This window comes from Lissotriton helveticus, chromosome 9, assembly GCF_964261635.1.
Source record: "Lissotriton helveticus chromosome 9, aLisHel1.1, whole genome shotgun sequence".
Lineage (NCBI taxonomy): Eukaryota > Metazoa > Chordata > Amphibia > Caudata > Salamandridae > Lissotriton > Lissotriton helveticus.
Window position 1 is genome coordinate 943,490,679 of NC_136070.1, and position 25,700 is coordinate 943,516,378.

The 25,700-nt window shown below is 47.3% G+C and overlaps 1 protein-coding gene across 3 annotated transcripts in view; it reads left to right on the plus strand.

Annotated features, from left to right (window-relative positions):
* LOC144782052 (delta(3,5)-Delta(2,4)-dienoyl-CoA isomerase, mitochondrial-like) overlaps positions 1-25,700 on the plus strand; it is a 221,724-nt gene that overhangs the window by 437 nt on the left and 195,587 nt on the right. For 2 of the 3 annotated variants that reach the window (XM_078661187.1, XM_078661189.1), the window contains exon 1: positions 3,656-3,809. The exons of the other annotated variant lie outside the window; for it this stretch is intronic. In XM_078661187.1, coding sequence (XP_078517313.1) covers positions 3,776-3,809 — 34 coding nt within the window. In that variant the 5' untranslated portion in view covers positions 3,656-3,775. Of the gene's footprint in view, positions 1-3,655; positions 3,810-25,700 lie in introns of those variants that run through there. 3 annotated transcript variants of the gene reach the window in all.

Consider the following 25,700-nt stretch of genomic DNA (forward strand, 5'->3'; position numbering starts at 1 on the left):
TGCATTCAGTCCACCGCCGCAGCAGCTCCGGTCACACGCTGCGCGGCGGGGCTCTGGGTCGATGCTAGCAGGCCGCGGGTGAGCTCCGCTGGCCTTGCTAAAGTTGTTGTCCATCGGGGGTCGCCTCAGGCAGGCCGCGGGTGGGCTCCACCCGCGCTGCTATGTTTTTATTGTTTTTCACCCTCGCCGCGGCCGCCTCTCATCACACGCGGCGCGGCGGGGGACAGCAGACGCAGCAGGCAGGCCGCGGGTGGGCTCCGCTGGCACTGCTTTAATTAAATGTCTTTGTGGGCACACTCACGCCCGGCGAGGCGCGCTGGTCATGCGGGTGGGCTCCGCTTCATGTGCCGTAATAAGGGGGGTCGCTCCTGGCATGTGCGACCTCCTGGGGGCATTCATGGCTCGGGCTCACCTCTGGCCTCCGGGCCTTTTATTCCGCTGCGGCCGTGGTGGGTGGGCACCGCACGGTCCGCTCTATCCTCGAGTGCCTCGCTCAGCAGGACAGCTCCCGGTGGGGCCAGAGAGGTGCGGGGTCGGCTCCCGATCACCTCCTTATCAAAGGCTAGGCCCGGGGCACGATGCACGCCTCGTGGGCACTCGGCGGCCAGCGCTGCTTCCTCTGGGGGTGCCCTTCGCTCGGGCAGGATTCTCTCCCCCATTTTAGCAGTGGCTGCGTCGCGTGGAGTTAGAACCACTCCCTCGTCGCCATTGTAATACTGTGGGGCCTAGGCCCACATGCTCATAGTAATTGCGACACAGACACCATAGGCATAGTGGGTTAGTGACCCACGAGCACGTGCGCTCGGCTCTTTTATTAGCTGTGTCACGTGGTCTCGTGACATCAGTGGTGGGTGGGTGTTAGGTGTACCATTACATCTATAACAACTAGACAGTGTCTGCTAGGACACTACAGATGCCTCAACTACGACTCTCAGAATGCAGTGAAATATTAAACTCAAAATCCAGAACTGAAACTAGTGTCCTAGGGACATGCCTTCACTTGGTCACCATAAATGGACCTGCTTCTCAATTTAAAGCAAAAGGGAAGTTCTGCATAATCTAATCATCACCTCCCAATCCTTAAAACAACTAAGATTTCAGATGGAAACGCTGAACTATTTATATTACGTTTTCAATGTGTTTTGATTTCCCCTTCAAACTCTCTGAAATTGTATAGTATACCTTGCTTTTATGCTTTGCTTTTATGCTAAGGTCTCATTTCTATTTCTATGCTATTTCGTTAGCATATCGTTGACACCATACACCTTTGAGTCTGATCTATCACGGCCACCATCCTACTGCAGAGCACGTGTCCATGGTAATTATCTTCGTCATCTTATGTGCAATTTATGCAGCTGTGTATAGCGAACTCGACACAAGGTATTGGAGCGCTTTACGTGAGCACCCGTTAGGTTACACATTATGTATAATAACATAGTTAAACATTGGCCGTTTACATACATGCCAACATTTCAACTTCGATAAGAGGGAGAAATATGCGTGGGTGCAAAGACCTGAATAGCGCGTAACACGAAGCGGGTCAGGCGTAACACAAAATGGATCGCAGGAGTAACTGGGAGAGATGTTTTTTTACCATCTTCAGGAAATAACTTCTGTTTTATAGAAATAGGTCATACATACACCTGTAAGTAGAATGTAGCATGCTCTCTTCCAGGAAGAGAGTCATATGTATTAATTTCATCAATGCATGAAAAGTCTGCTGAAAGTACACTACCATCCATTACACAGGAGACAGGCACTGCAGAATGTGTGTGATCACACGTTATACAGAAGACATTCACTGCCAGAAGTGCATTACAACACATTATGCAGCAGGCAGACATTGCCAAAGGTGCACTACCACACATTATGCAGCAGACAGACATTGCCAAAAGTGCACTACTACCACACATTATGCAGCAGACAGACATTGCCAAAAGTGCACTACTACCACACATTATGCAGCAGTCAGTAATGAGGGTAGCATCAGTTCTTTGCATTGGGTTGCTGAAGAGAACCTCTACGTCTCCTGGATACTCGGCATTATCTGAGGGCCCCCAGACTGATCTTGTGGGAAGGGATCAACCCACGGGCTCTTCTACAAGATGGGCGGAGCAGTACCAATGTTGCGCTGAAACACCCCCAATAAAACCACCTACCCCAGCACAGTAGCATTTCTGTAGTTGATGCCCTTCCGAGCAGGTAGAGTACGCTAGCAGAAGGAAAAGCAGTAAAGTCCCGAAGAACTGTTATTTCCTGTAATCAGGGCCAATGTCTGTAGTAGCTTTTCTTTTACCGTGTTTTCCGTGATTGAAAGTTTCACCTGCATGCTCCAATGATTGTTTGAGAGGGAATGTTGCGACAGACTGCTTTGGGGCATGGGAAGGAAACAAATGTAGCTGCATCCTTTGTGCATAAGGAGCCCTATTTTTGTAAGGTACAAATGCGCCATTCCCAGTTTATCGCACAATCTGCATATTTAAGAAGAATCTACTCCTCGCTACTACTTTGTTTGTTTGTGCGCAGGTGTGTTCTTTTTGTGCGTTACCCAGGCTGGGGCAAAAAGCACCCACCTGAAGTGCTGTGACTCATCTCTCCGGTGTAATATTCGAAGGTGGTAGACTGGAAGAGCTACCAATGAGTCAACACAATGTTCACACGATCGTTCATTGACGTCAGAGTGACAACCACTGGTAAAATCCTACAAAAACAGAAACAATACTAGGGCTGTGAACGTGCTACTTGTAATATTTTTTTCTTGGAAACATGGTATTTGTAATATTGTTTTTAAGTTTTTTTTATTTCTCCGTTATTATTTAGCTCACATCTTATAATGTATCATTGGCACTTTATGTTAATATAAAGGTTTTTGATTGGTTGTCATTATTAGTTTAACTTTGAAAGATGTAAAAAAGAGTTACAATTGTCAAAGTCCAGCAGTCCCTGGGACCTTGCGCCCGCGATGCAGCCCAGGAGACGGGTTTGTTAACGATGCACACCCTCATTTGTGAAGGAGGCCGCAGCCTGCAAGGGGTTAACCAGAGCCGGTACACAGCGGCCTGCCCTCGCCTCCCGTGCAACATCGGAAAACACAGAAACCTCCGCCGTAGCCTTCACACACTTCTCAATTAACAACATGGAGCAGGGGACGCCGCCGAGCCTTTTAGGACTCGGAGGCTGCAGGAAAATACATTTGTTTCTGGAGTCCTGAACCCTGGGCCCGCCCAAGCTCACTTCTATACCAATAGCTTTTGGGCTGGCTCAGGCAAGAATATATTCACAACTACGGGATGTGGGGAGGAAAACAAATGTGGAGAGCCAACGTAACTTTGAGCTCTCCGTTTAGCTCAACTTTGAGTTATATTAAGCACCAGAAGCAGTTCATTGTGTAATTCCTGTGGAATCGGGTTTCTGGATGCTTAAATCGGGAGGCGGGAGACTAGCCTTGAAATCGGTAGTCTCCCTCTTGAATCGGGAGGGTTGGCATGTCTGCGTTTAATATCGCAAAAAGTCACTGGTTCTGCTTGAAATACATAGAGTGAATATGTCCGTGTATAAAGACTGTTGTTCTTTATAAAGTGACGGTTCCAGGGTATGTATGTGGAAATACGCCCATCCCAAGATGGCGGGCCTTTTATTTTTCTAAAGTTCAAGTGAGGTGACTTGTAAGTAGGCGGCAACAGTGGGGCAAAGTTCGGGACACTGACAGCGTGGGATTGACTTGTAAGTGGACGGAACATTGGGGTAAAATTCGAGCCAGTGACAGCCGCAGAAAATGTCAGGGCCCATGGCGCAGCTCATCCGGAGAAGTAAGTAGAGGGGTAAGAAGAAGGGTAAAGTGTCCGTGAGAAATACAGCAGGCTGTTTTCCTTACAACCCATCAGCTCAAGTCTCCAACGGCGGTCCCGCATACGCCCCCAAACTAAAGAGCATTATCGACTGTGTAAGCCCATGAACAGCAGACCATCTTTAACAGCCAAAACACAGTCACCCCCCCCCCCTCAAATATCTTTCGATATTACGCATGCCGTTCTACCTTTCTTTAATTATGTTTTCTCCTCTGTACCTCTCAACGAGTCTCCAAGCAGGCTGAAGGAGAGTAGTTTTAAGTCCATAAAATCATTGAGTGGATTTTTTTTTCTGATGGTATGCTGGTTATAAGTTAATTTTTTTCAATGTTGTTTTGCAGTTACTAACTGCTACAACATTTCATGAGCCTATGGTGACTGGTCGACATCGGGCACCGTGGCATTTTGTCATTTTACTTGCAAATCTGCTCAGAAAACTTATGCAGACTGAGCATCGATTATTTTGCAATGCATTATTTACTAATGTGTTGCTCATTTCAGCAGCCTTTATGGCAACCTGAATAGTTTCCTTTAGCCAACTTTGTAGGTGCTTGTTTCATTTTATGACATACATAGTCTGTTTATGTACAAGGACACTTTATTACGACGAGTTATTACAGTAAAACATTCTCTGGTTAATTATAAATTCATGCTTAACTAGATCCCAATCGCGTGCAGTTTTTAACATATTTTTAGTACTGATTTCCTAAGTCTGCTGTTTTAAAATTTGTATGCTATTTTTATTTTAGCATTCTGGATGACGTTCATGAGTTAATATACGTGTATATTAGAGATCTTCATATTTGCTTCGTTTGTTGAAAGTTATGGTTTTAATTAACCATGATACATTTGATTGACTTCAAGGAACGAGACGTCCTCCACATAAGTGAGTTGAAAGATCTGCATTGGACTTGTGAGGTCCTCAGCAGACTCCAGACAACGCCAGGCATAATGCTTATTCTCAATTTAATTTGTATTGCAACCAATTTTCTTCTAGCACTTACATTTCCAATGTGGGGAAAAGGAAATCAATTGAAGTAATGTACAGATTTATGAATGCCTTGAATGATCAAATATAGAAATATTTCCTGTGTTAAGGTTTTATACTGCTGACAGTCTGAGAAAATCTAAAGATCTACTTTTATAAAACCATTCGTATTTTTCTAAACTGGTGTAGTGTCTCATTTTATGGATGGGCGCTGGATTACTGAAGGGTGTGACGCAAACTTAACACATGTGCCTTTGGGATAGGCCTTCCTACTCTGTGCCAAGCTACCCTTTGTAGACTGGTAATCCCAGGTCCAACACTATCCATATGTCTAGGCACTGTGTATAGTACAATTCCCAAACAAAGCCTGCTGACATAAACAGTAAATAAATATACTTTAACCAGAACACCACTATTCTGTAATGTATACACCGTGGTCACGACTACATTTCAAACCTAATTAATAAGAGTCCACTCACCCCCAAGAATTAGTAGAAATCGTAGCCATCCAAATAACTGTGACTCCCTAATCCAATGTGTAAAAAGCCGAATCAAGCACCTTTCTTTGTTGTTATTTTTCCAGGACCATTATGAGCCTGGTGTAAACCAATAATACAAAATCAATCAGGGAAATAATCATTTAGTATAAACATTAATCCAAAACAAACACATGTTACAGAGTTTACCACTCACTGACCAGACAACCGCCAATGGCCCAAAAACGCCAAGCTCGAAGTGCGGTTGTGATGAGGGCGGGAATGTGAGTATAAGCACTACTAATACTAAGTATCGAAGTAGGATAACTCCGTCATTCATATAACAAAGCCATATTGGAAAAGTAAAAATTTCTCATTCATGATCTAGGCATAAGCTGTAATTAAGCAATTTACCAAGTAAGTCCTGTCTGTTAAAAACAAACTCCAAGATGTATCCATTGCTCACCTGTCTACGTTGTAAGCCAAGAGAAGACCGATGTCGCGAAGACAAGCAAGTGGAAGTTAATGCAGCCATAACTGAACATCAACAAAGGACCACCTATCCTTTGGCAACAGCGCCATGTTGGAATAGGTTACAAATGGGGGTGGGGTCGCACACTACTCGCACACCGGCGGTGTCGCCCCTAAGGACTCTGGTCAATGTAGTAAAGTGTTCGCGATGCATCATCTTTCGATCTTCTGCTATCTTCGCTGTCTTCGCCATCCCTGGACACGTGTTTCGGGGTGTCACCCCTCGTCAGCAGGGATAGGCCGTGTACTGGGGTTGCCGATGGCTGCCAATACCTGCCAGGTATAGTACCACTCAGGCGCGTAGGTGCGGGATCCCAGGCTCGTCAGCCCACTGCTCACGGGAACTTTAAAGTTAAGAATGGGGGTGGGGTCGCACACTACTCACACACCGGCGGTGTCGCCCCTAAGGACTCTGGTCAATGTAGTAAAGTGTTCGCGATGCATCATCTTTCGATCTTCTGCTATCTTCGCTGTCTTCGCCATCCCTGGACACGTGTTTCGGAGAATCACCCCTCGTCAGCAGGGATAGGCCGTGTACTGGGGTTGCCGATGGCTGCCAATATCTGCCAGGTATAGTACCACTCAGGCGCGTAGGTGCGGGATCCCAGGCTCGTCAGCCCACTGCTCACGGGAGCTTTAAAGTTACAAATGGGGGTGGGGTCGCACACTACTCACACACCGGCGGTGTCGCCCCATAGGACTCTGGTCAATGTAGTAAAGTGTTCACGATGCATCATCTTTCGATCTTCTGCTATCTTCGCTGTCTTCGCCATCCCTGGACACGTGTTTCGGAGAATCACCCCTCGTCAGCAGGGATAGGCCGTGTACTGGGGTTGCCGATGGCTGCCAATATCTGCCAGGTATAGTACCACTCAGGCGCGTAGGTGCGGGATCCCAGGCTCGTCAGCCCACTGCTCACGGGAGCTTTAAAGTTACAAATGGGGATGGGGTCGCACACTACTCACACACTGGCGGTGTCGCCCCTAAGGACTCTGGTCAATGTAGTAAAGTGTTCGCGATGCATCATCTTTCGATCTTATGCTATCTTCGCTGTCTTCGCCATCCCTGGACACGTGTTTCGGGGTATCACCCCTCGTCAGCAGGGATAGGCCGTGTACTGGGGTTGCTGATGGCTGCCAATATCTGCCAGGTATAGTACCACTCAGGCGCCTAGGTGCGGGTGATTGTAACTTTAAAGCTCCCGTGAGCAGTGGGCTGACGAGCCTGGGATCCCGCACCTATGCGCCTGAGTGGTACTATACCTGGCAGATATTGGCAGCCATCCGCAACCCCAGTACACGGCCTATCCCTGCTGACGAGGGGTGATACCCCGAAACACGTGTCCAGGGATGGCGAAGATAGCAGAAGATCGAAAGATGATGCATCGCGAACACTTTACTACATTGACCAGAGTCCTTAGGGGCGACACCGCCGGTGTGTGAGTAGTGTGCGACCCCACCCCCATTTGTAACTTTAAAGCTCCCGTGAGCAGTGGGCTGACGAGCCTGGGATCCCGCACCTACGCGCCTGAGTGGTACTATACCTGGCGGATATTGGCAGCCATCGGCAACCCCAGTACACGGCCTATCCCTGCTGACAAGGGGTGATACCCCGAAACATGTGTCCAGGGATGGCGAAGACAGCGAAGATAGCAGAAGATCGAAAGATGATGCATCGCGAACACTTTACTACATTGACCAGAGTCCTTAGGGGCGACACCGCCGGTGTGTGAGTAGTGTGCGACCCCACCCCCATTTGTAACTTTAAAGCTCCCGTGAGCAGTGGGCTGACGAGCCTGGGATCCCGCACCTACGCGCCTGAGTGGTACTATACCTGGCAGATATTGGAAGCCATCGGCAACCCCAGTACACGGCCTATCCCTGCTGACGAGGGGTGATACCCCGAAACACGTGTCCAGGGATGGCGAAGACAGCGAACATAGCAGAAGATCGAAAGATGATGCATCGCGAACACTTTACTACATTGACCAGAGTCCTTAGGGGCGACACCGCCGGTGTGTGAGTAGTGTGCGACCCCACCCCCATTTGTAACTTTAAAGCTCCCGTGAGCAGTGGGCTGACGAGCCTGGGATCCCGCACCTACGCGCCTGAGTGGTACTATACCTGGCAGATATTGGCAGCCATCGGCAACCCCAGTACACGGCCTATCCCTGCTGACGAGGGGTGATACCCCGAAACACGTGTCCAGGGATAGCGAAGACAGCTAAGATAGCAGAAGATCGAAAGATGATGTATCGCGAACACTTTACTACATTGACCAGAGTCCTTAGGGGCGACACCGCCGGTGTGTGAGTAGTGTGCGACCCCACCCCCATTTATGTTGGAATAGGTATTATTCATAGGAACTTAAGCGTAATCCAGATGATCTAAACCTCAAATAAAGTACATTATCAACCCATACGCTGTATTTACAGATATTTATTTATTTATTTATTCAAAGTTTTATATAGCGCGAACAAGATCTTTACAGATATCAGAGCGCTTCACAGAGACAGGGGTAGGGGCAGCAGGACTGAACAGAAATAATGGGAGCAGTATAATAGTCACTAACATAATAGGATAACAGTAATGTACAGAAAACATATCGATATACAATCAGGTAACAAATAATATAAGACGGCACAAGTCATTAATCCCGCTACATATATTAACAGTAGACTCTCGTAAGTGTGACAATGTGAAGTCCATTATCAAATGAAGTTACTCAAAACACATCACACAGGTTAACCTTCATGTATAGCCAATCTAAAAAGGGCTAATTACCCACAGTACAAACAAGTCGCCACTTAGTTGATAACCAGGCCACCACAATAGCTGTCATTATAGTGTGTTATGTAAGAACGCCACCACCCCTGCGTGTGAGGATAGTTCCACTTCTCACCAAGATCAAGCGAAGCGTGAGCTTTTAAATATAATCCTTTAGATTGTTGTGAGAGGCTGGCCTGGTATATGATGTACACTAATGTAAGTGGATACCGTGCACCAGTCCAGACAACACTTATTGTGATTTAGGCGGTCTTAGACAAATTTAGAAAGCTCTCTAAGTGGTAGCTGTGGAGAGCAGCCTTCAGGTTTAGTCCAGAAGGAGTGTAAAGCAGCGTGTTTTACCAGAATGCAATCTTATAGGTATATATTAAATGAAAAACAACCACACAAGGTATTTAGAAAAATATGTATTTATTATATAATACTCACTAACATGTTTAGATAACTCCTACCTGGAGAAATCCACACAATACTTTCTATAGAAATCAAGTAAATAGCACAATCTACAAAGCGGACTCCGTGGGGAGGGAGGGGGAACCAAACCAAATATTAAGAAAGTGGAATGAGAACCACGACTCATGTCAAGAAAATGCCTAGAGGGCGTTGAAGTGCTGGCGACCCGAGGAACCGTCCAAGGTGAGTGACTAGAAACCCCCATGGAGAGCGTGTGCAGTGTGAGAGCACAGCTGCGTTCTCCGTACAAATCAATGTGTAAGTTGCAGTTGCAATTTTAAAGGAAAAGGGGCCTTCCCAGTGGACCCTGAAGAAACCCCATGGAAGACAGAAGGTTGGCGAGCCACCCCCCCTGTGGATACCCTAGTACCCACGTTGCCTACACCAAGGAAGCTGGGTGCATAGGTGTGAAGTAGTGTCGGAAACCGCAGTAAAACCCAGTGGAGGACTTCCGGAAAATGCCGCTGCTGAAGAAGGAGAAAGTGTGCGGTGGAATTCGAGGGTGGATTCAACTTGAGGAGTACCTGCAAGCAGAGGGGACAGAGTCTGTCACTCAGCAGTGACCCGTAGACCTGGAAGGCGAATGCCCACCGATGTCGGGAGTTGACGGTGACCTTGACTCTGCAGCTGTGAGGACCAGGCGATGCTATGGAAGACCAGGAGCCATGCACAAGCTCCCCTACGTCAGATATCGAGAGTTGAGGGGTCGGTGTCCGTCGGGAGCACCAACAAGCCTTGGCAACTGCAAACAATGTGGAAGCCAAAGAAGGTGCAATGTCGGGACCAGCAAGGCCAAGGGGACTCGCCACAAGCAGGGGAGTCAGGATAAGCCTGAGCAATCAGGGGAGCCTGAAAGAAACAAAGATGACCCTCAACAGGACCCACAGGCTGGAGGCACTGGAGTCGCAAGAGGAAAACAGGACCCACAGGCTGGAGGCACTGGAGTCACAAGAGGTCCTCGAGCAGCTCACCAAAAGATGCAGGCCACGCTGCAAACAATGCGGTGTGGACGATGAATTTGGTCACTGGAGATGCTTGAGGTTGGGGCTACTTGGAGCCCGAAGATCTTGGTGGAAGGAAGCCAACAAGCCTTTGCAACTGTAGGTCAACGTGGTGCACAAGGGTTCGGTTCCAGCGGCTTCGACGAGGGGTACTGGCCTCAAACTTGGTGTCTTTGATGCCCACATGCTTTGGAAGGTTCCTGTATGGTGCACAGGCACAGACGATGCAGCAGACGAGCATGGAGACTAAGTCGAGCCCAAAGGAAGTCCAAAGTGCCAAGACGGTAGAAGTCGAAGTGGTGTCTGAATCGAATTTTGTTCCACAACGAATCGAGGGACCTACACTCAGGTAAGTCCTTAAGTACCCTAAAGAAAGTGTTGGGGCGATTCATGGTTCCCTCTCAGGAGAGGGATTGGTCAGTGGGGAAGATACTCCCATGTCCTTTGTCCAGTTTCGCCCCAGAGCTGGTTTGAACTGTACTATGCAAGGAGGGTACCAAATGTTTCCCTCATGCAGACTAAGTGGCGCTGGCAAGCGCACCCACCCGGCACCAATACACTACTAAATCCTGTCTGGGAGGTGGTCACACCTCCCTGTTACAAGATACATTTTGTTCTGCCTTCCTCTGCTCAAGCTTGACTTCTCAGCAGCAGGAGAGCAGAATCGTGTCTCTGCTTGGCAGCAGCCATGTTGTGCTGTCCGGATCCAGAGGACTGGCACCGGGAGCCGTGAGAGCCTAACCGAGGGCCTTTACAGTGCTTGGAGTCCTACGAGGTGGTATGATTCCAACATGTTTGATACCAAACATGATGGGATTCGTTGCAGCCAATTTTGAGTTGGTCATCGCGTAATTATGCGGTGCCCCTCTATATAGTATATGTCTGCTTCACTTACAACCCAGGAGAATGGACTCCGTATTGTCCTGCTCATGCAGGGGCACCCTCACGCTTCGAACCAAGCACCCTGGCTTCAGGATTGCAAAGGCCTGCAATAGGGGTGACTTATAAGTTTTAAGTGCAGGGACCCCAAATATAGGAAACCTATATCTTTCATAAGTGCTGCTAGCACCAGCTTAGACAGACTGCAATGGCAGGCCTGGATTTACAGTTTGAATTGTCTCCCTTGGGTGGTATAATACATGCTTCAGCTCATGGGGGACCTCTGGGGTACCTATGCCATGGGTACCTTAGTACCATATACTAGGGACTGATAAGAGTACCTTGGTGCCCAATCTGGGATGTACATAAGTACTGAACATAACAATTTAGGGGAGAAAGCAGAGAGACTGGGGTCCTGATTAGCAGGATCCCAGTCAGACTAGTCAAAAACAGCTTTGCACCAGGCAAAAAGTGGAGGTAACCATGCAGAAGGATCCTACCTTCCTACAGTTGTACAATGTAAAACACTAACAGCATGGTTCAAAAGATACAGGGTTTCATTTGACCATTCATCTCTAGGGATATGGCTTAAACACAGCAATCCATTATCGCATATCTATATCCTTATCATTGGTGTACATTCAAAGATATAACTACTTGACAAAACTCATTGTATATACTACACATAAGTGCATGTTAAGACTATCATTGAGATCAAATGCATCAGCAGTTGTTAAAAATACTGTCCAAGGAATACATGTCTCCCAGAAAGATCACTTTGTCTCTCTGGGGGGTTTGGTAAGTTACGAGGTCAGTGCACTCTTCGACAAAGGCCATGTTATTACCTGGTGGGTGGTAGATTACATTAATTCTGAGGGGAGAGTTGTGTTGAATGCGTAGGTCTAGAGTAAGGCATTGAAACGTGGCGAAAGGTCCATTTGGTATCTCCTTGCATTGTAGTGAATATCTGTAGAAGACTGCGCTGAGAGAGATGTAGCCAGAGTGAGTAAAGGGAATGTGTGGATTTTTGTGAAAAGTTAGAGTTAGGTGAGGTTATAGTTCTGATAAGCAGGCAACAGTGAGGAGATCCGAGGGTGTAGTTGTGAGTGTGTGTGTTCAGTAAGCATGGAGAGTACTTGTGAAGCGAAGGGTGTGTGGGGCGGTAAGGTGTTGAAATCAGGAGTCATCAGATGAGGTGACTCAATTGAGGGAATATAGCTAGTATGAGTTAGGGGTGTGATGTTGAAGGTGGAGGGAGGACTAGACCACGGTGGCTCAATGATGAGTATGGGAGGTAAGTGGGGTGTATTTGTAGGGTTGTCATTGTGGAGGAGGGGTGGTCTGTGTGTGTAAATGCAAGGTGAGTAATGAAATGAATTTGAAATGAAATGAATTTGTACTTGTAAAGCGCACTTATACCCCACGGGGTTTCTTGGCGCTGTACCCATACCGCTGTGGAACCCTTCCTGGCTTTTCCCTGTGAAATGCCCACTCCTGGGCACCCCAAGGTGAAGCCAGGCATCCCAGCGCTGTTGGGGCCGTTGTGGAGATTAAGCAAGCTATTGCCCAGAGTTGCAGAGTGGGACCCATGATTAGAATAGGCACCGAGACGAGAATTATCAGGTCCGAGGAAATTGAGCCCAAGACCTGCCGAGGCGGGAACTGAACCCTGGTCCCGGGCCAGACCTCTGCATCAGGGTCTGCCGCGCTAACCATTGAGCCACACTTCTCCACAGTAGGAGTGTGGATCGGCATGAGAGAGTGAGGTATGGTAGTATGGGCTAGTCTGTGTGTGATCCGGGGAGATAGGGTTATGCCAGTGGGCTCTGGTTGGGAGGCTGCTAGTTGTGACCAGTTGAGGATAAGTAAATAATTAGGGTAAGAGAAGGTAGTAGGTGGGGAAATTTCGGGGGTTATACTGAACGTTGGGAAGTATAGTTGGGCGAGTAAGGGTACCCAGTTAGAGGTAGGGTTCAAGACCACTGGCTGTGCATTGGTGGGAAGTTTGGGCAGGAGTTGAGTTGATTGTGTTGGGTAAGATGACATGTTGAACAACGTTTTGGAGGAGGCTTGCAGTAGAGCATTGAGGAGGACTAGGAAGATGCGGTCAAATAGTAAAAGGTGCAAATCTGTGGACTGAATCAGGATCTTACCATTATTGTAGATGGAGATAGTGAAGGTTCCATTGAACAGTGGTGAGGGGGAAATTTGGAGCTTGCAGCTATGAGGTGGTAGTGGATGATGTGTTGAGTTTGTCATGGAAGATGTTTAACCAGGATGAAGTTTGAAGAAGAGAAGGTCTGTTTTAAGCTTCCCATATCGGCTGCCGTGCTATTGACCAGCAAATAGTGTGTTTGGAAAATCAACCAGGGTGTTGTGTTTAATTTTTTTTGCTGAGGTTTTGGAGAGATTAGGAGGGTATATGAGATTGAAAGAGTTGATTCTAGCGTTTTTTTTCTTGGTAGACCTTGTGGTGCCATGGAGTTTCACTATATTTTACACCGGACGGAAAACGATTTGTCTAAGTGATGCTGTGGGGCAGTGGTAATGAAGGTGCACCTTCTTAGTAGCAGCGTCGGATTGGGAAGGCGGGCACCCTGGCATTGGCCGATGGGCCGGGGCTCCAGGGGCACTTGTGCGCCGCTTTTTTTGGGCCTCTGCAAACTGGTCCAAGAGACTTAGTCTTCCCTAATCCCCGCCATGCCACGGCACTCTAATGAGGCGCCAGCATCACGGTTCCCTCCTGACCTGTTGTAATTTCAGGCTGGGGTCCCACTGTTGCTCTGGCCTTTGGTAATTCTTGCCTCGGCCCCCTGCCTCGTAGGGCCTGTCTGGCAAGTAGCAGTGTCATCCCCTGCTGGGCCTTGGTCTTCAGGGTATGGGGGCAACAATGGAGGGTGTGAATATTTGCCGGGGGGGGGGCTGATTTGTGGCCTTTGTGCCATTCTCAGGCTATTGTGGGCCCAAGTGCTTCAAATGCACATTTACAAGGGTTAAATGCACAATGCCGTACAGGAAGATGTCAGCGAAACAAAGCAAGTGCACACATGTGGCAAAACCAGATGGGCCCCTGATTATAGGTAACTGAGTAAAGCTGAATAGCGTATTATATCATAAACAGAGCGTCACCTGTAAACCATGAGCTCCTGAAAGACAAGCTTCCTAAATTTAATTATCAGAGTTCTCTGCTGTCAGACAGAAAGGGTGTTATGCAGCCACAGAAAGGGCTTCCCTGTGTTTTTAGAAGATATTTGATGCAAACAAAGGAGAGGTATTCCTGACTTTGTGAGAGTTGCTCGCGAAAGGTCTGTGCAATTTGCACTTCTTGCAAAGTGGGGTACAGGATTTTAAAAAATGTACTCTTTTTTTAGGATTGCTTGTTTCAAGAACGTTCAGGCATGAATAACATCAGAAAATGGTAACTGGGAGTGTTGACGTGTATCCAGATTTCTCATTGTTTAGTCACAACGCACATTTGTGGCTACACCGAGGCACTGAGACGGTCAAGGGGTGGCGCTGTATAAAACATATACATAACACATCAATCAGCCCTTTGTATTTATAAAGAAGATATTGGGGCGCAGAAGGGGGCTTCTCCCAGCACATTTTCAGATTTTGTTCTCTGCAGCCTTGAGCAGTTCAGGGATATTGCTACACCAGTAATATGTGTGCCCCAGCAGTACTCACTTATATCGCTTATACCGCTGTGGAAAAATGAGAGAAAGTTGTCAGTGGACTTCTTTCCACTGTTTGAGAATAACACTATTATAGAGTTTTCATATATTTTCAAGCCCAGAACAGCAACATAAACTTAAAAAAAAAACTCTCTCCGCCTTGTCCCATGTTAAAAATATAAAAAGCAAGAAAAAAGTGCAAACGATTTGGAGGGTGCAGCAGGCAGGGGAAGTTGGAGGGAGAGAGAAATAGTACCTCAATCAGTCGTGAGCAACAGATGGGCATAGATTAACTTGATTCAATCTATACCTTTGCCCCTACTCCACTGAAATTACCGAAAATTATGTTTGGCCTGGGCTGGCCAATTAGGGATCCTGTAAAGAAGAGTGGCATCAAACGTACAAATAGTAAGCAATGCCCGGGCTAAAAGTCCTTTTTGTGAACAATAGTTAGGGCATGCTCTCACAGGCCTGATCCTAAAAATGAATTTAATATTGTATAATGTATTCGCATAATCGTGTTTAATGTAACTGGTGATCATGTAAATTGCTTTATTGACTTCAAGTCAAGTTCACACTATAAAAAACTACAAAAAAATAATAACAAGAAACAAATAGACAGATTCTACAAAGGCTGGACAATGATAATTAAAGAGAACTCTTTATATAAAAAAAAAAGTCCCTTTTCCATTGTAACATATTTTTTCAGCTCTTCTTTTTTAGTTTAACTATCAGTCACAGAGTATTAAGCCATCTTTAGAACACATTTTAAAGTGATTTCGCCTTACATTTACTACTTAAAGTACATACCGGCTTTGGGTAATTTTCTTCCATTTGGTACCGTCCAAGTGGTAACCCTAGCCAGATCAAGTGTTGTGGCCCTAGGCTATTTTATTTATCCTCGCCCGCATGCAGAGCTTCTAGTTATGCCAATCTCAATGGTTCTAGAAGCATTAAAATATTTAATTTACAAAACATTTCTAAAAAAAATGAGTCTAAGGAGACTAACCAGATAGTGATCCATGAAAGGGACGATTCGGGAAAGTGGGCCACTTTTTTTGGGAGTGCCCGGGCCGAATTGCGATCCCAATCTGACCCTGCTTAGTAGTGCACCAGTTCGACAGTGTGCAAAGTGTTCCGATCCTTTAGGAGTTAATCAGGTCATCCGCTTTACCAGAGAGAGAGAGGGCATGAGATAGAGTTCCTTTCTCTGGTTTCCTATATGGTCCAGAGAATGTGGTCCTTTCCGTTCTAATAACTTATCAGGTGAGTGCAAACCCAGCATGGCCCTCCTCCCTGCGCCAAACCACAACGCAGACTAGCATATATATATTGAAATCAGTGTGATGTATACTTATGTACATACCCATATACATACACACATACAAAAATTAAGAAAAGTGAACTATAGGTGTAATGTACCTAGTCATTCCATCATTCTCGTAGTCTTTCTTCGCCAAATCGGCGTGTAGTGAAGACTCAATGTACAAGGATAAATTGCCTCATGAGCCTTTTTACGTTTTGGAGGGTTCCATCAGGCCTAATAGGATGATGGTTACTGGGACGAAATTCAACCTCCTCCCCTCACGCGGCTCCGATGTCATCTTTTCTTAATTTTTGTATAATACACTTTGAAACATTTATACATGTGAGTAAGGTGGGTCTTTGTGCAATTCCCGTCCTGAAGAAGGAGGCTTTGAACTCCGAAACATGTTCATGTAGACGCACCAACGAGGTTGCTGTACTTAACTATACACTTACAACCTCACTTTGCACCCTTTTAACAATACCAGCCGGGGGCTTAATAAAAAGTTTTTGTTTCGCCACCCCACGAGCCAGGTATTTTTAAATTCTCACTCACTTTAAACTCACCACTCACATATATCCTCTTATCCCACACACATTCACACATAGTCCATTTGAAAGTGCTCCCACGTAGTCGTCGGTCGTAGCACGCCGCATCCCGTAGAGGGGTGCGAAGACCCCGATGATGAAGCATGACACCAAGGGGCCTGTTGGTGTGTGAGGGGTATTTAAACAACACAGAGTGTTTCCCACCACTGTAGGGATCTACTCAAACTGCCCAAGTGGATTCCACTTTGTTTTTGTGCTATACCCGGGGAGACTGAATCCACATTTTCTCTCCCTCCCTCTTTTGTTAGTAATAGTATTAGAACGACATACATTTATAAGTAGAGTACAAGGTAAAAATTAGTCTATAAATAACTACATTGCAGCACTCAGAGGCTTAACCCAACTGTGTGAATTTGGTGAATTAAATGATTCTCTTATAAGGGATCAATTAGTTAGATGTAAAAATAATTCAAGAATTCTAGAGAAATTACTTGCAAAAATCCATCCCTTAGGGAAGCTGTGTTGAAAATTAGTACGGTTTGGTGAACATTATCTGCGCCATCTTGCCTCTTCCCCTGATGCCACACTTTTGTCGTGCGCACCCGCCATTTTAAGATGCCCTGAACAGAACAAACCCTTTTTGCATGCCGCTGGCCCCTGACATAGCCCTTCGCCCTCACTAAGCCTGCACGCTGACCAACCCCCTGCTTGCACCTGCCTTGAATCATAAACCCCTCTCCGGCGCTGCTCTGCCTCAGGCCCTCATCCTGTCCCCAGCGCAACACCTCCCTTCTTCCCTTTCATGATCCCCGGCCCTTTGATGCAAACCCCCTTTTCCCCGTGTGCCCGTTTGTCCTCCTCGTTCCCAGGCCGGCACCCAGCTCTGCCGATACTATTCCTTGCCCCTCCCCGTACAATAGAAAGCTTCCCCCATCAAAGGATCCCCGGGTTGATCAAAGCCCCCACCCCACGAGATCCGATCGAACCCCGCATTCCATGAATTGACGGAATATCCAGCTGCGCGATACTCATCACCTGTTGTGACTAGGGTGGGGACCTCTACTGTAAATGTGTGTGGGAACGGGCCCGGAGGGGGGGGTTCCGGGAATGTCTTTCCGTACATCAAAGCTTTGTCATGAGTATGTAAACTGTAATAAAAACCGCAAAACCCTGTATATAAGGGGCCAGACCTCAGACATAAGTTAGAGCACCTCAGAACGATACCTGCTGTCCGTTTTGCCGTGTACTCCTCCGGAGAGAATAAAAACCTTGTTTCCTGCTTTCCAGTCTCCAGCGCCTGCCTCTTCATTGATTAAATAACTAGAGGGTCACAGAGGCAATACCGCCGGGCAAATATCGATTGTCCCCGACCCGAATCAGGTTTTTTTACAATTGGCGTCCCAAGCGTGGGGCCCATCAGCGACTCGTGGATCCAGTGGGAGAGGTCCCGACGACAGAGTGAATGACTGCAACGATCGGGAGAGCTCTTGCCCAATAGACCCTCGTCTGGCAGCCGATCATCCGAACTTCACTAGTTCCGAACAGACCTCTCTCGAGTGATCTACGGTCCTGACTGGGGACCATTAGGAGTGCCGTGAGAAATACGAGAAAAAGAGGACGAACGGGCGCTGGATTCGGAAGACAAGAAACTGTCCACACGGTCCGGGTAAGGTCGTGTAAACACGACGGATTGCGAAAATAATTGATTGCTTGATTGTTTACAAAAAAAATATACTAGTATTACTCTTTGTTTGACCTATTTGGAGATTCACTGTCTGCACACGGAGAAACAGTAGGCTCCTTCTCTTTTGCAAACAGTGAAGGATAGGTAACGTAACCGTCGCGCCTATCTTTCTCCCCCACTGACTCTATTATTTCTTAAACGGTTTTTGGGAGACTCCCTCTCCCTCACTGATTAACTGGGTTCTTTAACCCCGAACTACTGTTCGCAGATTGTCTTCTGGAGATTCTCTGTCTGCAAACCGGAAACAACAGATTCCTCTTTGCGGATAGTGAAAGGGTAGAGGACGCAGACTTTTGCGCCCTACTTACTCTCCCCATTGATCTTACTCTATCTTATTTATTTATTGATTGTTTGATTGTTCCTCGTTATTTGTTACTTTTTGTTCATGAGGTATTCACTGCCTGCAAACAACGTAGAATAGGAATATTCTGTCTAGTCTTTGCACCTAGTGATAAGATAGGCAGTGCTGACTTTTTAAGTCCCTCGTTACGAGCCGTCATGTCTGTCTTCTCCCCACTGATTGATAATTGGTTCAGCCCGGACCGTGTATTAGAGGTGGACCATATAGCTCCACTAGAAGGCACCCCTAATAAGGACATGTTCATAAACTATGGATTAGTTACCATAGCCTATAATAAATTGTGGCACAGGTATACCAAAGAAAGTCAAGACAAACAGTGGCCACTGGCAGGATCCTTTGACCTTGATAAAATAGAAACGCTGGAAATAGCCCTTCGCAATAATAAGACAACGCCTATTATGCTCGACAGTCTCGGTATGTGGCGCAGAGAGGCTATGCAACGACAGAGAAAAGACGAGGACAAACCAGGTAGAGAAATATACCGACAGGACAACCCCGGGACACCACGACCCAAAAGTTATCCCCCGACACTACGCAAAAGACGGCCAGACTTAGGGCCAGACCAATGCGCTTTTTGTAGATATGTCGGACACTGGAAAGCCCAATGCCCGACTCTACTGAGCGTGAGTAAGGGCAAAGGGCCGACAGGAATGACAGGCCAGCAGAATGAGAAAAAGCGCGAGACAAAGAAAAATCCGACTCGCACGGACAGACCAGATAGAACCACCACGTTTGATTATGCCCGATGGCACAGGTTCCGCCAGAACGATTTCAGCGACATGTTCGAGTTTTCCTAGGTCGGACAATATAAAAACGGGAACCCAGCCTAGTTCTAAATTAACAGACGGAGAAAGATAATTTTGGCCAAATAATCACTGTTTTATGTTTGTCTTTGGATCTTGTGTGTCATGCTTTTACTGCCCCCCGTCCGAGTTTGTGTGTACGTAATATATGAATCTGCGTCATCCCCCTGCACGTGCTTCCATGTTACATAAACTATGTTAATAGAAATTTTAGCATGAAACAACCTGGAAAGAAAGAAATGGGAAACGAAATCAGTAAGCCACTGATAAACACAAACTTTTATTTTAACATAACAAGCAAAGAAAAACACAATAACGCTAGAAAAACAAGAACGGTAAACTATAGAACAGGAAAGTCAACAGAACATTCGCCCCCCCCACATTCTGGAACCTTCCAAAGTAGGGCTGGGTTACGGCTACGCCCAACCGGCGGCAACCCATATAAGGCGGCCCCTGCTGCCAACACTTGGTCAGGAAATCTTAACGTATGGGGGAGCCGGAGGAGAGGCAGGGGCCAGCGGAGTCCAGCCGCAACGGCCCTAGGTAGTTGCCGGTAGTCCCGCCACATGCCTCCTCGGCCCAGCCGCAACGGGCCTGGGTAGTCTTAAGTAGTCCCGCCACATGTCCAGAGAAGAACGAGACACCTCTTCCTTTTCCCTTCCGTAACAGTCGCAGCAGCTCTGGGCGGCGGGATGCCCTGTCCACACCTCTGCAGGAATGCGTCCAGGTCGGGCTGGGAGGGAGAGGCGACGCGGACGAGCCTCCCCCACCTCCATGGATAGGAGGTCTCCCAGCCCCCGGCCCAACGCCGAACACCCCCAGTCAGGCGATGGTGCCCCAATACTTGCGCAGCACCGAACGTGCAATGGTGCCCATATTTTCGGAACACCGAACCTGCAATGACTGCACCGATACTCGTGCCGCGCCGAATGCGCGCCACAGGTGGCCATACTCCCACAGCACTGAGCACACGACTTGGGGAGCACCGGATGGGGAGAGACCTTCGTGCGGGCCGATGAAAAAGAGCGGCATGGGGTGCACCGGAAGAAGGAGACGGCGCGAACGAGTCTCCCTCGCCCCCCCCAGGTGGGGGCATCACAGCTGCACCCCAGCCGAACGTCCCGCTTTCACAAAACAGAGCCCTCTTCCTTTCACACCGAAGGATCTCTTCCACTCTTGCAAACTCGACGAGAGTGGCCCCTGTAGGGCCTCAAAATGGCGTCTGGGTCCGCTGGAAGGCGGGCCCCGGCCGCTAGAGCAACTTTGACCAGCAATATAACTCGGACACTTGCCCACTGGGGCACAAGCCCCCATCTCCGACAGCATCTCCGCAGCCTTGAAGATTCTACAAAGGTCCCCGGCGGAGCCTTCGGCCCCTGCAGGCTTCCGGTAAGGGACGGCTGCCTTGATCACTAACGAAACAGGCATGACATTGCCACTCCTTCTGTTAGCATGAATTCTAGAACTGCCGAAAAGGACTCTGGTCCAACTGCCGGTTGTAGGAAACATTTTTCCCTGATGCTACTTCCGGACTAACCCGGCCCCGCCCAAAATGGCGCCGGTATCAATAGGAACTTACGAACACCTCGTGGTGTCCCTTTTCACTATACAAACTTGATGTTCTGAGACTTATATGATCCTTTGTACACTTGGCTAGAAAAGACAAGGAGAGCTCACTCGACGAACATTGTGAAAGGATCCCGTTAAAAAAAATGTTGATTACAAATGAACGGTGTATTATATTTTTATAGCTGATGTATAACCCCATTTATGACGCACACATACGGTATGCATATAGGAAATCTGATTGCAACTATTCTGACTATGCTTCTAAATTATGAAATAAATGCCCCCGAACCCCCAGCCAATTAATAAACGTTTTAGTTTCTTACAAATGAATGAATAAAGCTTTCCAATATTTTTATTGCTGCAAAACGACACCCCTCACTGTACGCACTTTAGCCATTGCCACGTCCGGCCAAATACGACCGCACCCCCATAATCCACGTGCTGAAATGATTTTGCAAAATAAAGGTTTTCGAAACTATGGACGGGTATTGCATGCTTTATTTAAAAAAAAAAAAAAAAAATGTGGGATCGGTGGGAGAGTTCTTTTCTGTGCACCCTACTCTGCTCTCTCTTTAAGGTTGAAAGAAGATGGTTGCCCAGCCCTGGAGGTCGGATCGGATCGACAACACGACACTCTGCCTTCAAAGTACGCGACTGACTCATGAACTCTCGCATGGAGGAAGACCTCGACTTCCAAGGATGGGTAAAACGAACGGTGTAAATGAGGGAATGTAAAAGAAGGGTGAAATGAAATGATGTAAATATTATAAAGTACGACGTTCAAAGGTACTAGGGAACAGAGCTGACCCAAGAACCGAAGAACCTTAGAACGTCACAGCGTTGAAGGAGGTTTAAGGATCCCGATAGTGAGACACATCTTTCGACTAGATACCTCGCACTAGGCACCTCTGGTTTCCTTTTTACGTTTCCCCGCACACGACCTATATGGACACACTGCCCCCCCCCATACCCCCCCCCCCCCCGACTCCAGAAACCATATCCCGGGGACTCTGCCCCGAGGAGGAAAGACGAGTAAGAGGTAAGTAAAGGACTCTTGAATCCATGTATTTGAATATGCGCGAATGCTGTCCCCCCCCCCTTTTTTTCCCCCCTCTGCAGGTTACATCAGAGATTACAGCCGAGGTGTGGCAAAGATCTGAAGCCTTGCCGTGTCTAATACACGAAGCAGACTAGCGCTGCAAGGTGGTGCCTAAGCGCGCCTACTAACTACTCACGTATCGAACAAACCCGTAAAATTAGTATGACCTGATAAAAAGTGATCACCCTTAAACCAGACCACACGAATGAACCCATGTCACGTATGATGCGAAACTATGAGAGAATGTGTGTGTGTGACTGAGGCGTTGACCCAACTGATCGAAGGACCAAGAATGCGAGAAAGTGCGACAAAATGGTACCTCCTTTCTTTTTTTCCTTTTTCTCAAGGCACGTCCCCCTCTACCCCGTCTAATGCTCAAACTGCATGATTACAAGATTCTAACGCAGACCCGTGAATGTCCTTTACTGTGTAATGCACTAAATAGCCTTTCTTGAATACACTGCCACCCTCTCTGTTGCACGTGTACTATTTAGCCTGCCGTTGCGCTCTCTCTCTCTCTCTCTCTCTCTCTCTCTCTCTCTCTCTCTCTCTCTCTCTCTCTCTCTCTCTCTCTCTCTCTCTCTCTCTCTCTCTCTCTCTCTCTCTCTCTCTCTCTCTCTCTCTCTCTCTCTCTCTCTCTCTCTCTCTCTCTCTCTCTCTCTCTCTCTCTCTCTCTCTCTCTCTCTCTCTCTCTCTCTCTTTTTTTTTTTTGCACTCCCACTCTTCCGAGCGATTAACCCCGAAATTGGCAAACCGCCACCCCTAGGCACACCACCCAATTGGCTTCAAATACCGTCAGTATTTGCACCAAAAACTTGTCTTTAATACAATCACCCTGAGACCGTGTCATTACCTCTCCTTTTCGCTAAAAGTCAATAAACCGAGGTTGGGCCGTAAGGGAAAGGACAGGTAAGACGACAGAGGTTCCCTAATCTGGCCCGTAATAAGGGAACTACATGTCAACGGCTCCTATGTTATAAAAAAGGAACCTCAGAATACGCGACCCTCCCCGCCCCGAAATTGTCGCAATACCCAAACAGTAAAAAATGATCACCCCTGTCCCTGTATCAGCCGCTCCAAACTGGAGTTATGAAACTACCCCTCATTCCCGTTGTGAGAGATGGGTCTATTTACGCCCTTACCATAAGTTTTCTATGTCCCTAGTTGTTTCCCATAAAAACCCCTGTCTTTTCTGATTAAGTAATCAGGCCGTAGGAAGGTACGTAGGAACCAGAATGATGTTTTACAAGGTTAAAAGACTAGGCCGAAGTGAAGAAATCGTTGAAATGAGCCCTGCCGAAAGTGAAAAATGTTTAGTTGAAAAGCAGGACGCATCGATAAAAGAAATGTTTAGCCTATGTTCGTCCCCCAGCAAAATACCTGTTTAGTACCATGTTGATAGCACACAGAACCCTTGGTAAATATAAAACCCTAGAGAACGGCATATCTTTGTCAGGCTCGTCTTACGAAGGTGGGTCTCCATCAGATAAACTGTCGTAACTGTAATAAATAATTGTGAAGGAAAGTCATGGCAAATCCAACAGGCCCCGCCATCGGTCATTTATATGTTAGTTGTGAACCCTAATATAACGGACGTTTTCGTTTCTGCCCGGAGCTGAGAGAGAAATAGACTTTTGTGATTACCTTCCTCTGCAAATTCTCTAAAGACTGTCTTTTCAAACTCGTTTAAGGGTACGGCTGTCGGGAGAGAGAAGGACCGGATGTGGGAGCACGAGGCCTGACTGCAGACTATGGAACACCTGCGACATTGGCCAAGGCGAGACCACGACAGAAAAGAGCTGCAGGATGAGGCACTGTTTTCGACAAAATGAGAAGAAAGGGGCGACCTGATGCCCCTGCTCGATGTCCAGTGTTTGCCGACAAGTCCCCGCTCTCTGAATTCGGTCATAAGCCTGCCTATCTGAAATTCTCCGTCCCCCTAGTCTGTACCCGATCTGGCCCTGCTCCATCCCCCTTTTTCCTCCGACCTACCCGAAAGAACTGCTCACATGCACCCTTCTTCCATCTGAACTTTTTGACAATCACCTCAAAGGACACAGGGCGAAAAGGACCTTTTCGACCAGGAATGCGAGGGAAAGGTCGTGCCCTGCAACGCGAGACCTAGAATAGAGCTGGACCCGTAGCTCCACCGCCGGTGCTCCACAGCGCCAACGAAAGACAACAAAGAATACTGAGAACTCATTAACTGCGAACATTTTGACATCCCCAATCACCGTTTCTGCTGCGCCTCATTTCTCTCCCAGCCGCCATTGTATTGATTATGCACCAATTCGAATCTGATATATGTAATAACCTATCAGTTCACATTATGAAACGTACTTGCTGCTCTCGCAACAGAATCGTTTTTGTATTGCATTTCTATGACTTTCCTGCTAGACAAGTTTATCAAAGTTTATCAATAGGTCCGCCTCCTAAAACTAGAAATCTTAAAATGTATTGTTTACAACTCTTTCATCTAGGGTTCCTACTGCTTTCTTTCTCATGCCCACCACAATAGAACCGAGTAGAAAATGAACCAGCAAGATGCCTTGAATATGTTAAAGGGAGGACTGTTGAAAATTAGTACGGTTTGGTGAACATTATCTGCGCCATCTTGCCTCTTCCCCTGATGCCACACTTTTGTCGTGCGCACCCGCCATTTTAAGATGCCCTGAACAGAACAAACCCTTTTGCATGCCGCTGGCCCCTGACATAGCCCTTCGCCCTCACTAAGCCTGCACGCTGACCAACCCCCTGCTTGCACCTGCCTTGAATCATAAACCCCTCTCCGGCGCTGCTCTGCCTCAGGCCCTCATCCTGTCCCCAGCGCAACACCTCCCTTCTTCCCTTTCATGATCCCCGGCCCTTTGATGCAAACCCCCTTTTCCCCGTGTGCCCGTTTGTCCTCCTCGTTCCCAGGCCGGCACCCAGCTCTGCCGATACTATTCCTTGCCCCTCCCCGTACAATAGAAAGCTTCCCCCATCAAAGGATCCCCGGGTTGATCAAAGCCCCCACCCCACGAGATCCGATCGAACCCCGCATTCCATGAATTGACGGAATATCCAGCTGCGCGATACTCATCACCTGTTGTGACTAGGGTGGGGACCTCTACTGTAAATGTGTGTGGGGAACGGGCCCGGAGGGGGGGGTTCCGGGAATGTCTTTCCGTACATCAAAGCTTTGTCATGAGTATGTAAACTGTAATAAAAACCGCAAAACCCTGTATATAAGGGGCCAGACTCAGACATAAGTTAGAGCACCTCAGAACGATACCTGCTGTCCGTTTTGCCGTGTTCTCCTCGGAGAGAATAAAAACCTTGTTTCCTGCTTTCCAGTCTCCAGCGCCTGCCTCTTCATTGATTAAATAACTAGAGGGTCACAGAGGCAATACCGCCGGGCAAATATCGATTGTCCCCGACCCGAATCAGGTTTTTTTACAGCTGTAGCAATAGCTCAATCTGTTGAACATATGGCCAAATGTATAAAAGAAATGAAATGAAAGATGAAGTTGTGGCAGCCATACAAGATGAAACCCTTAACAATGAGGTACTTAAAGTTAAGAACAGAGAAGTCACCAAAGTTACGCCCACTACCAAGCTTAACAGAGAGAGTCTTAATCTTAAATGTGGTAGC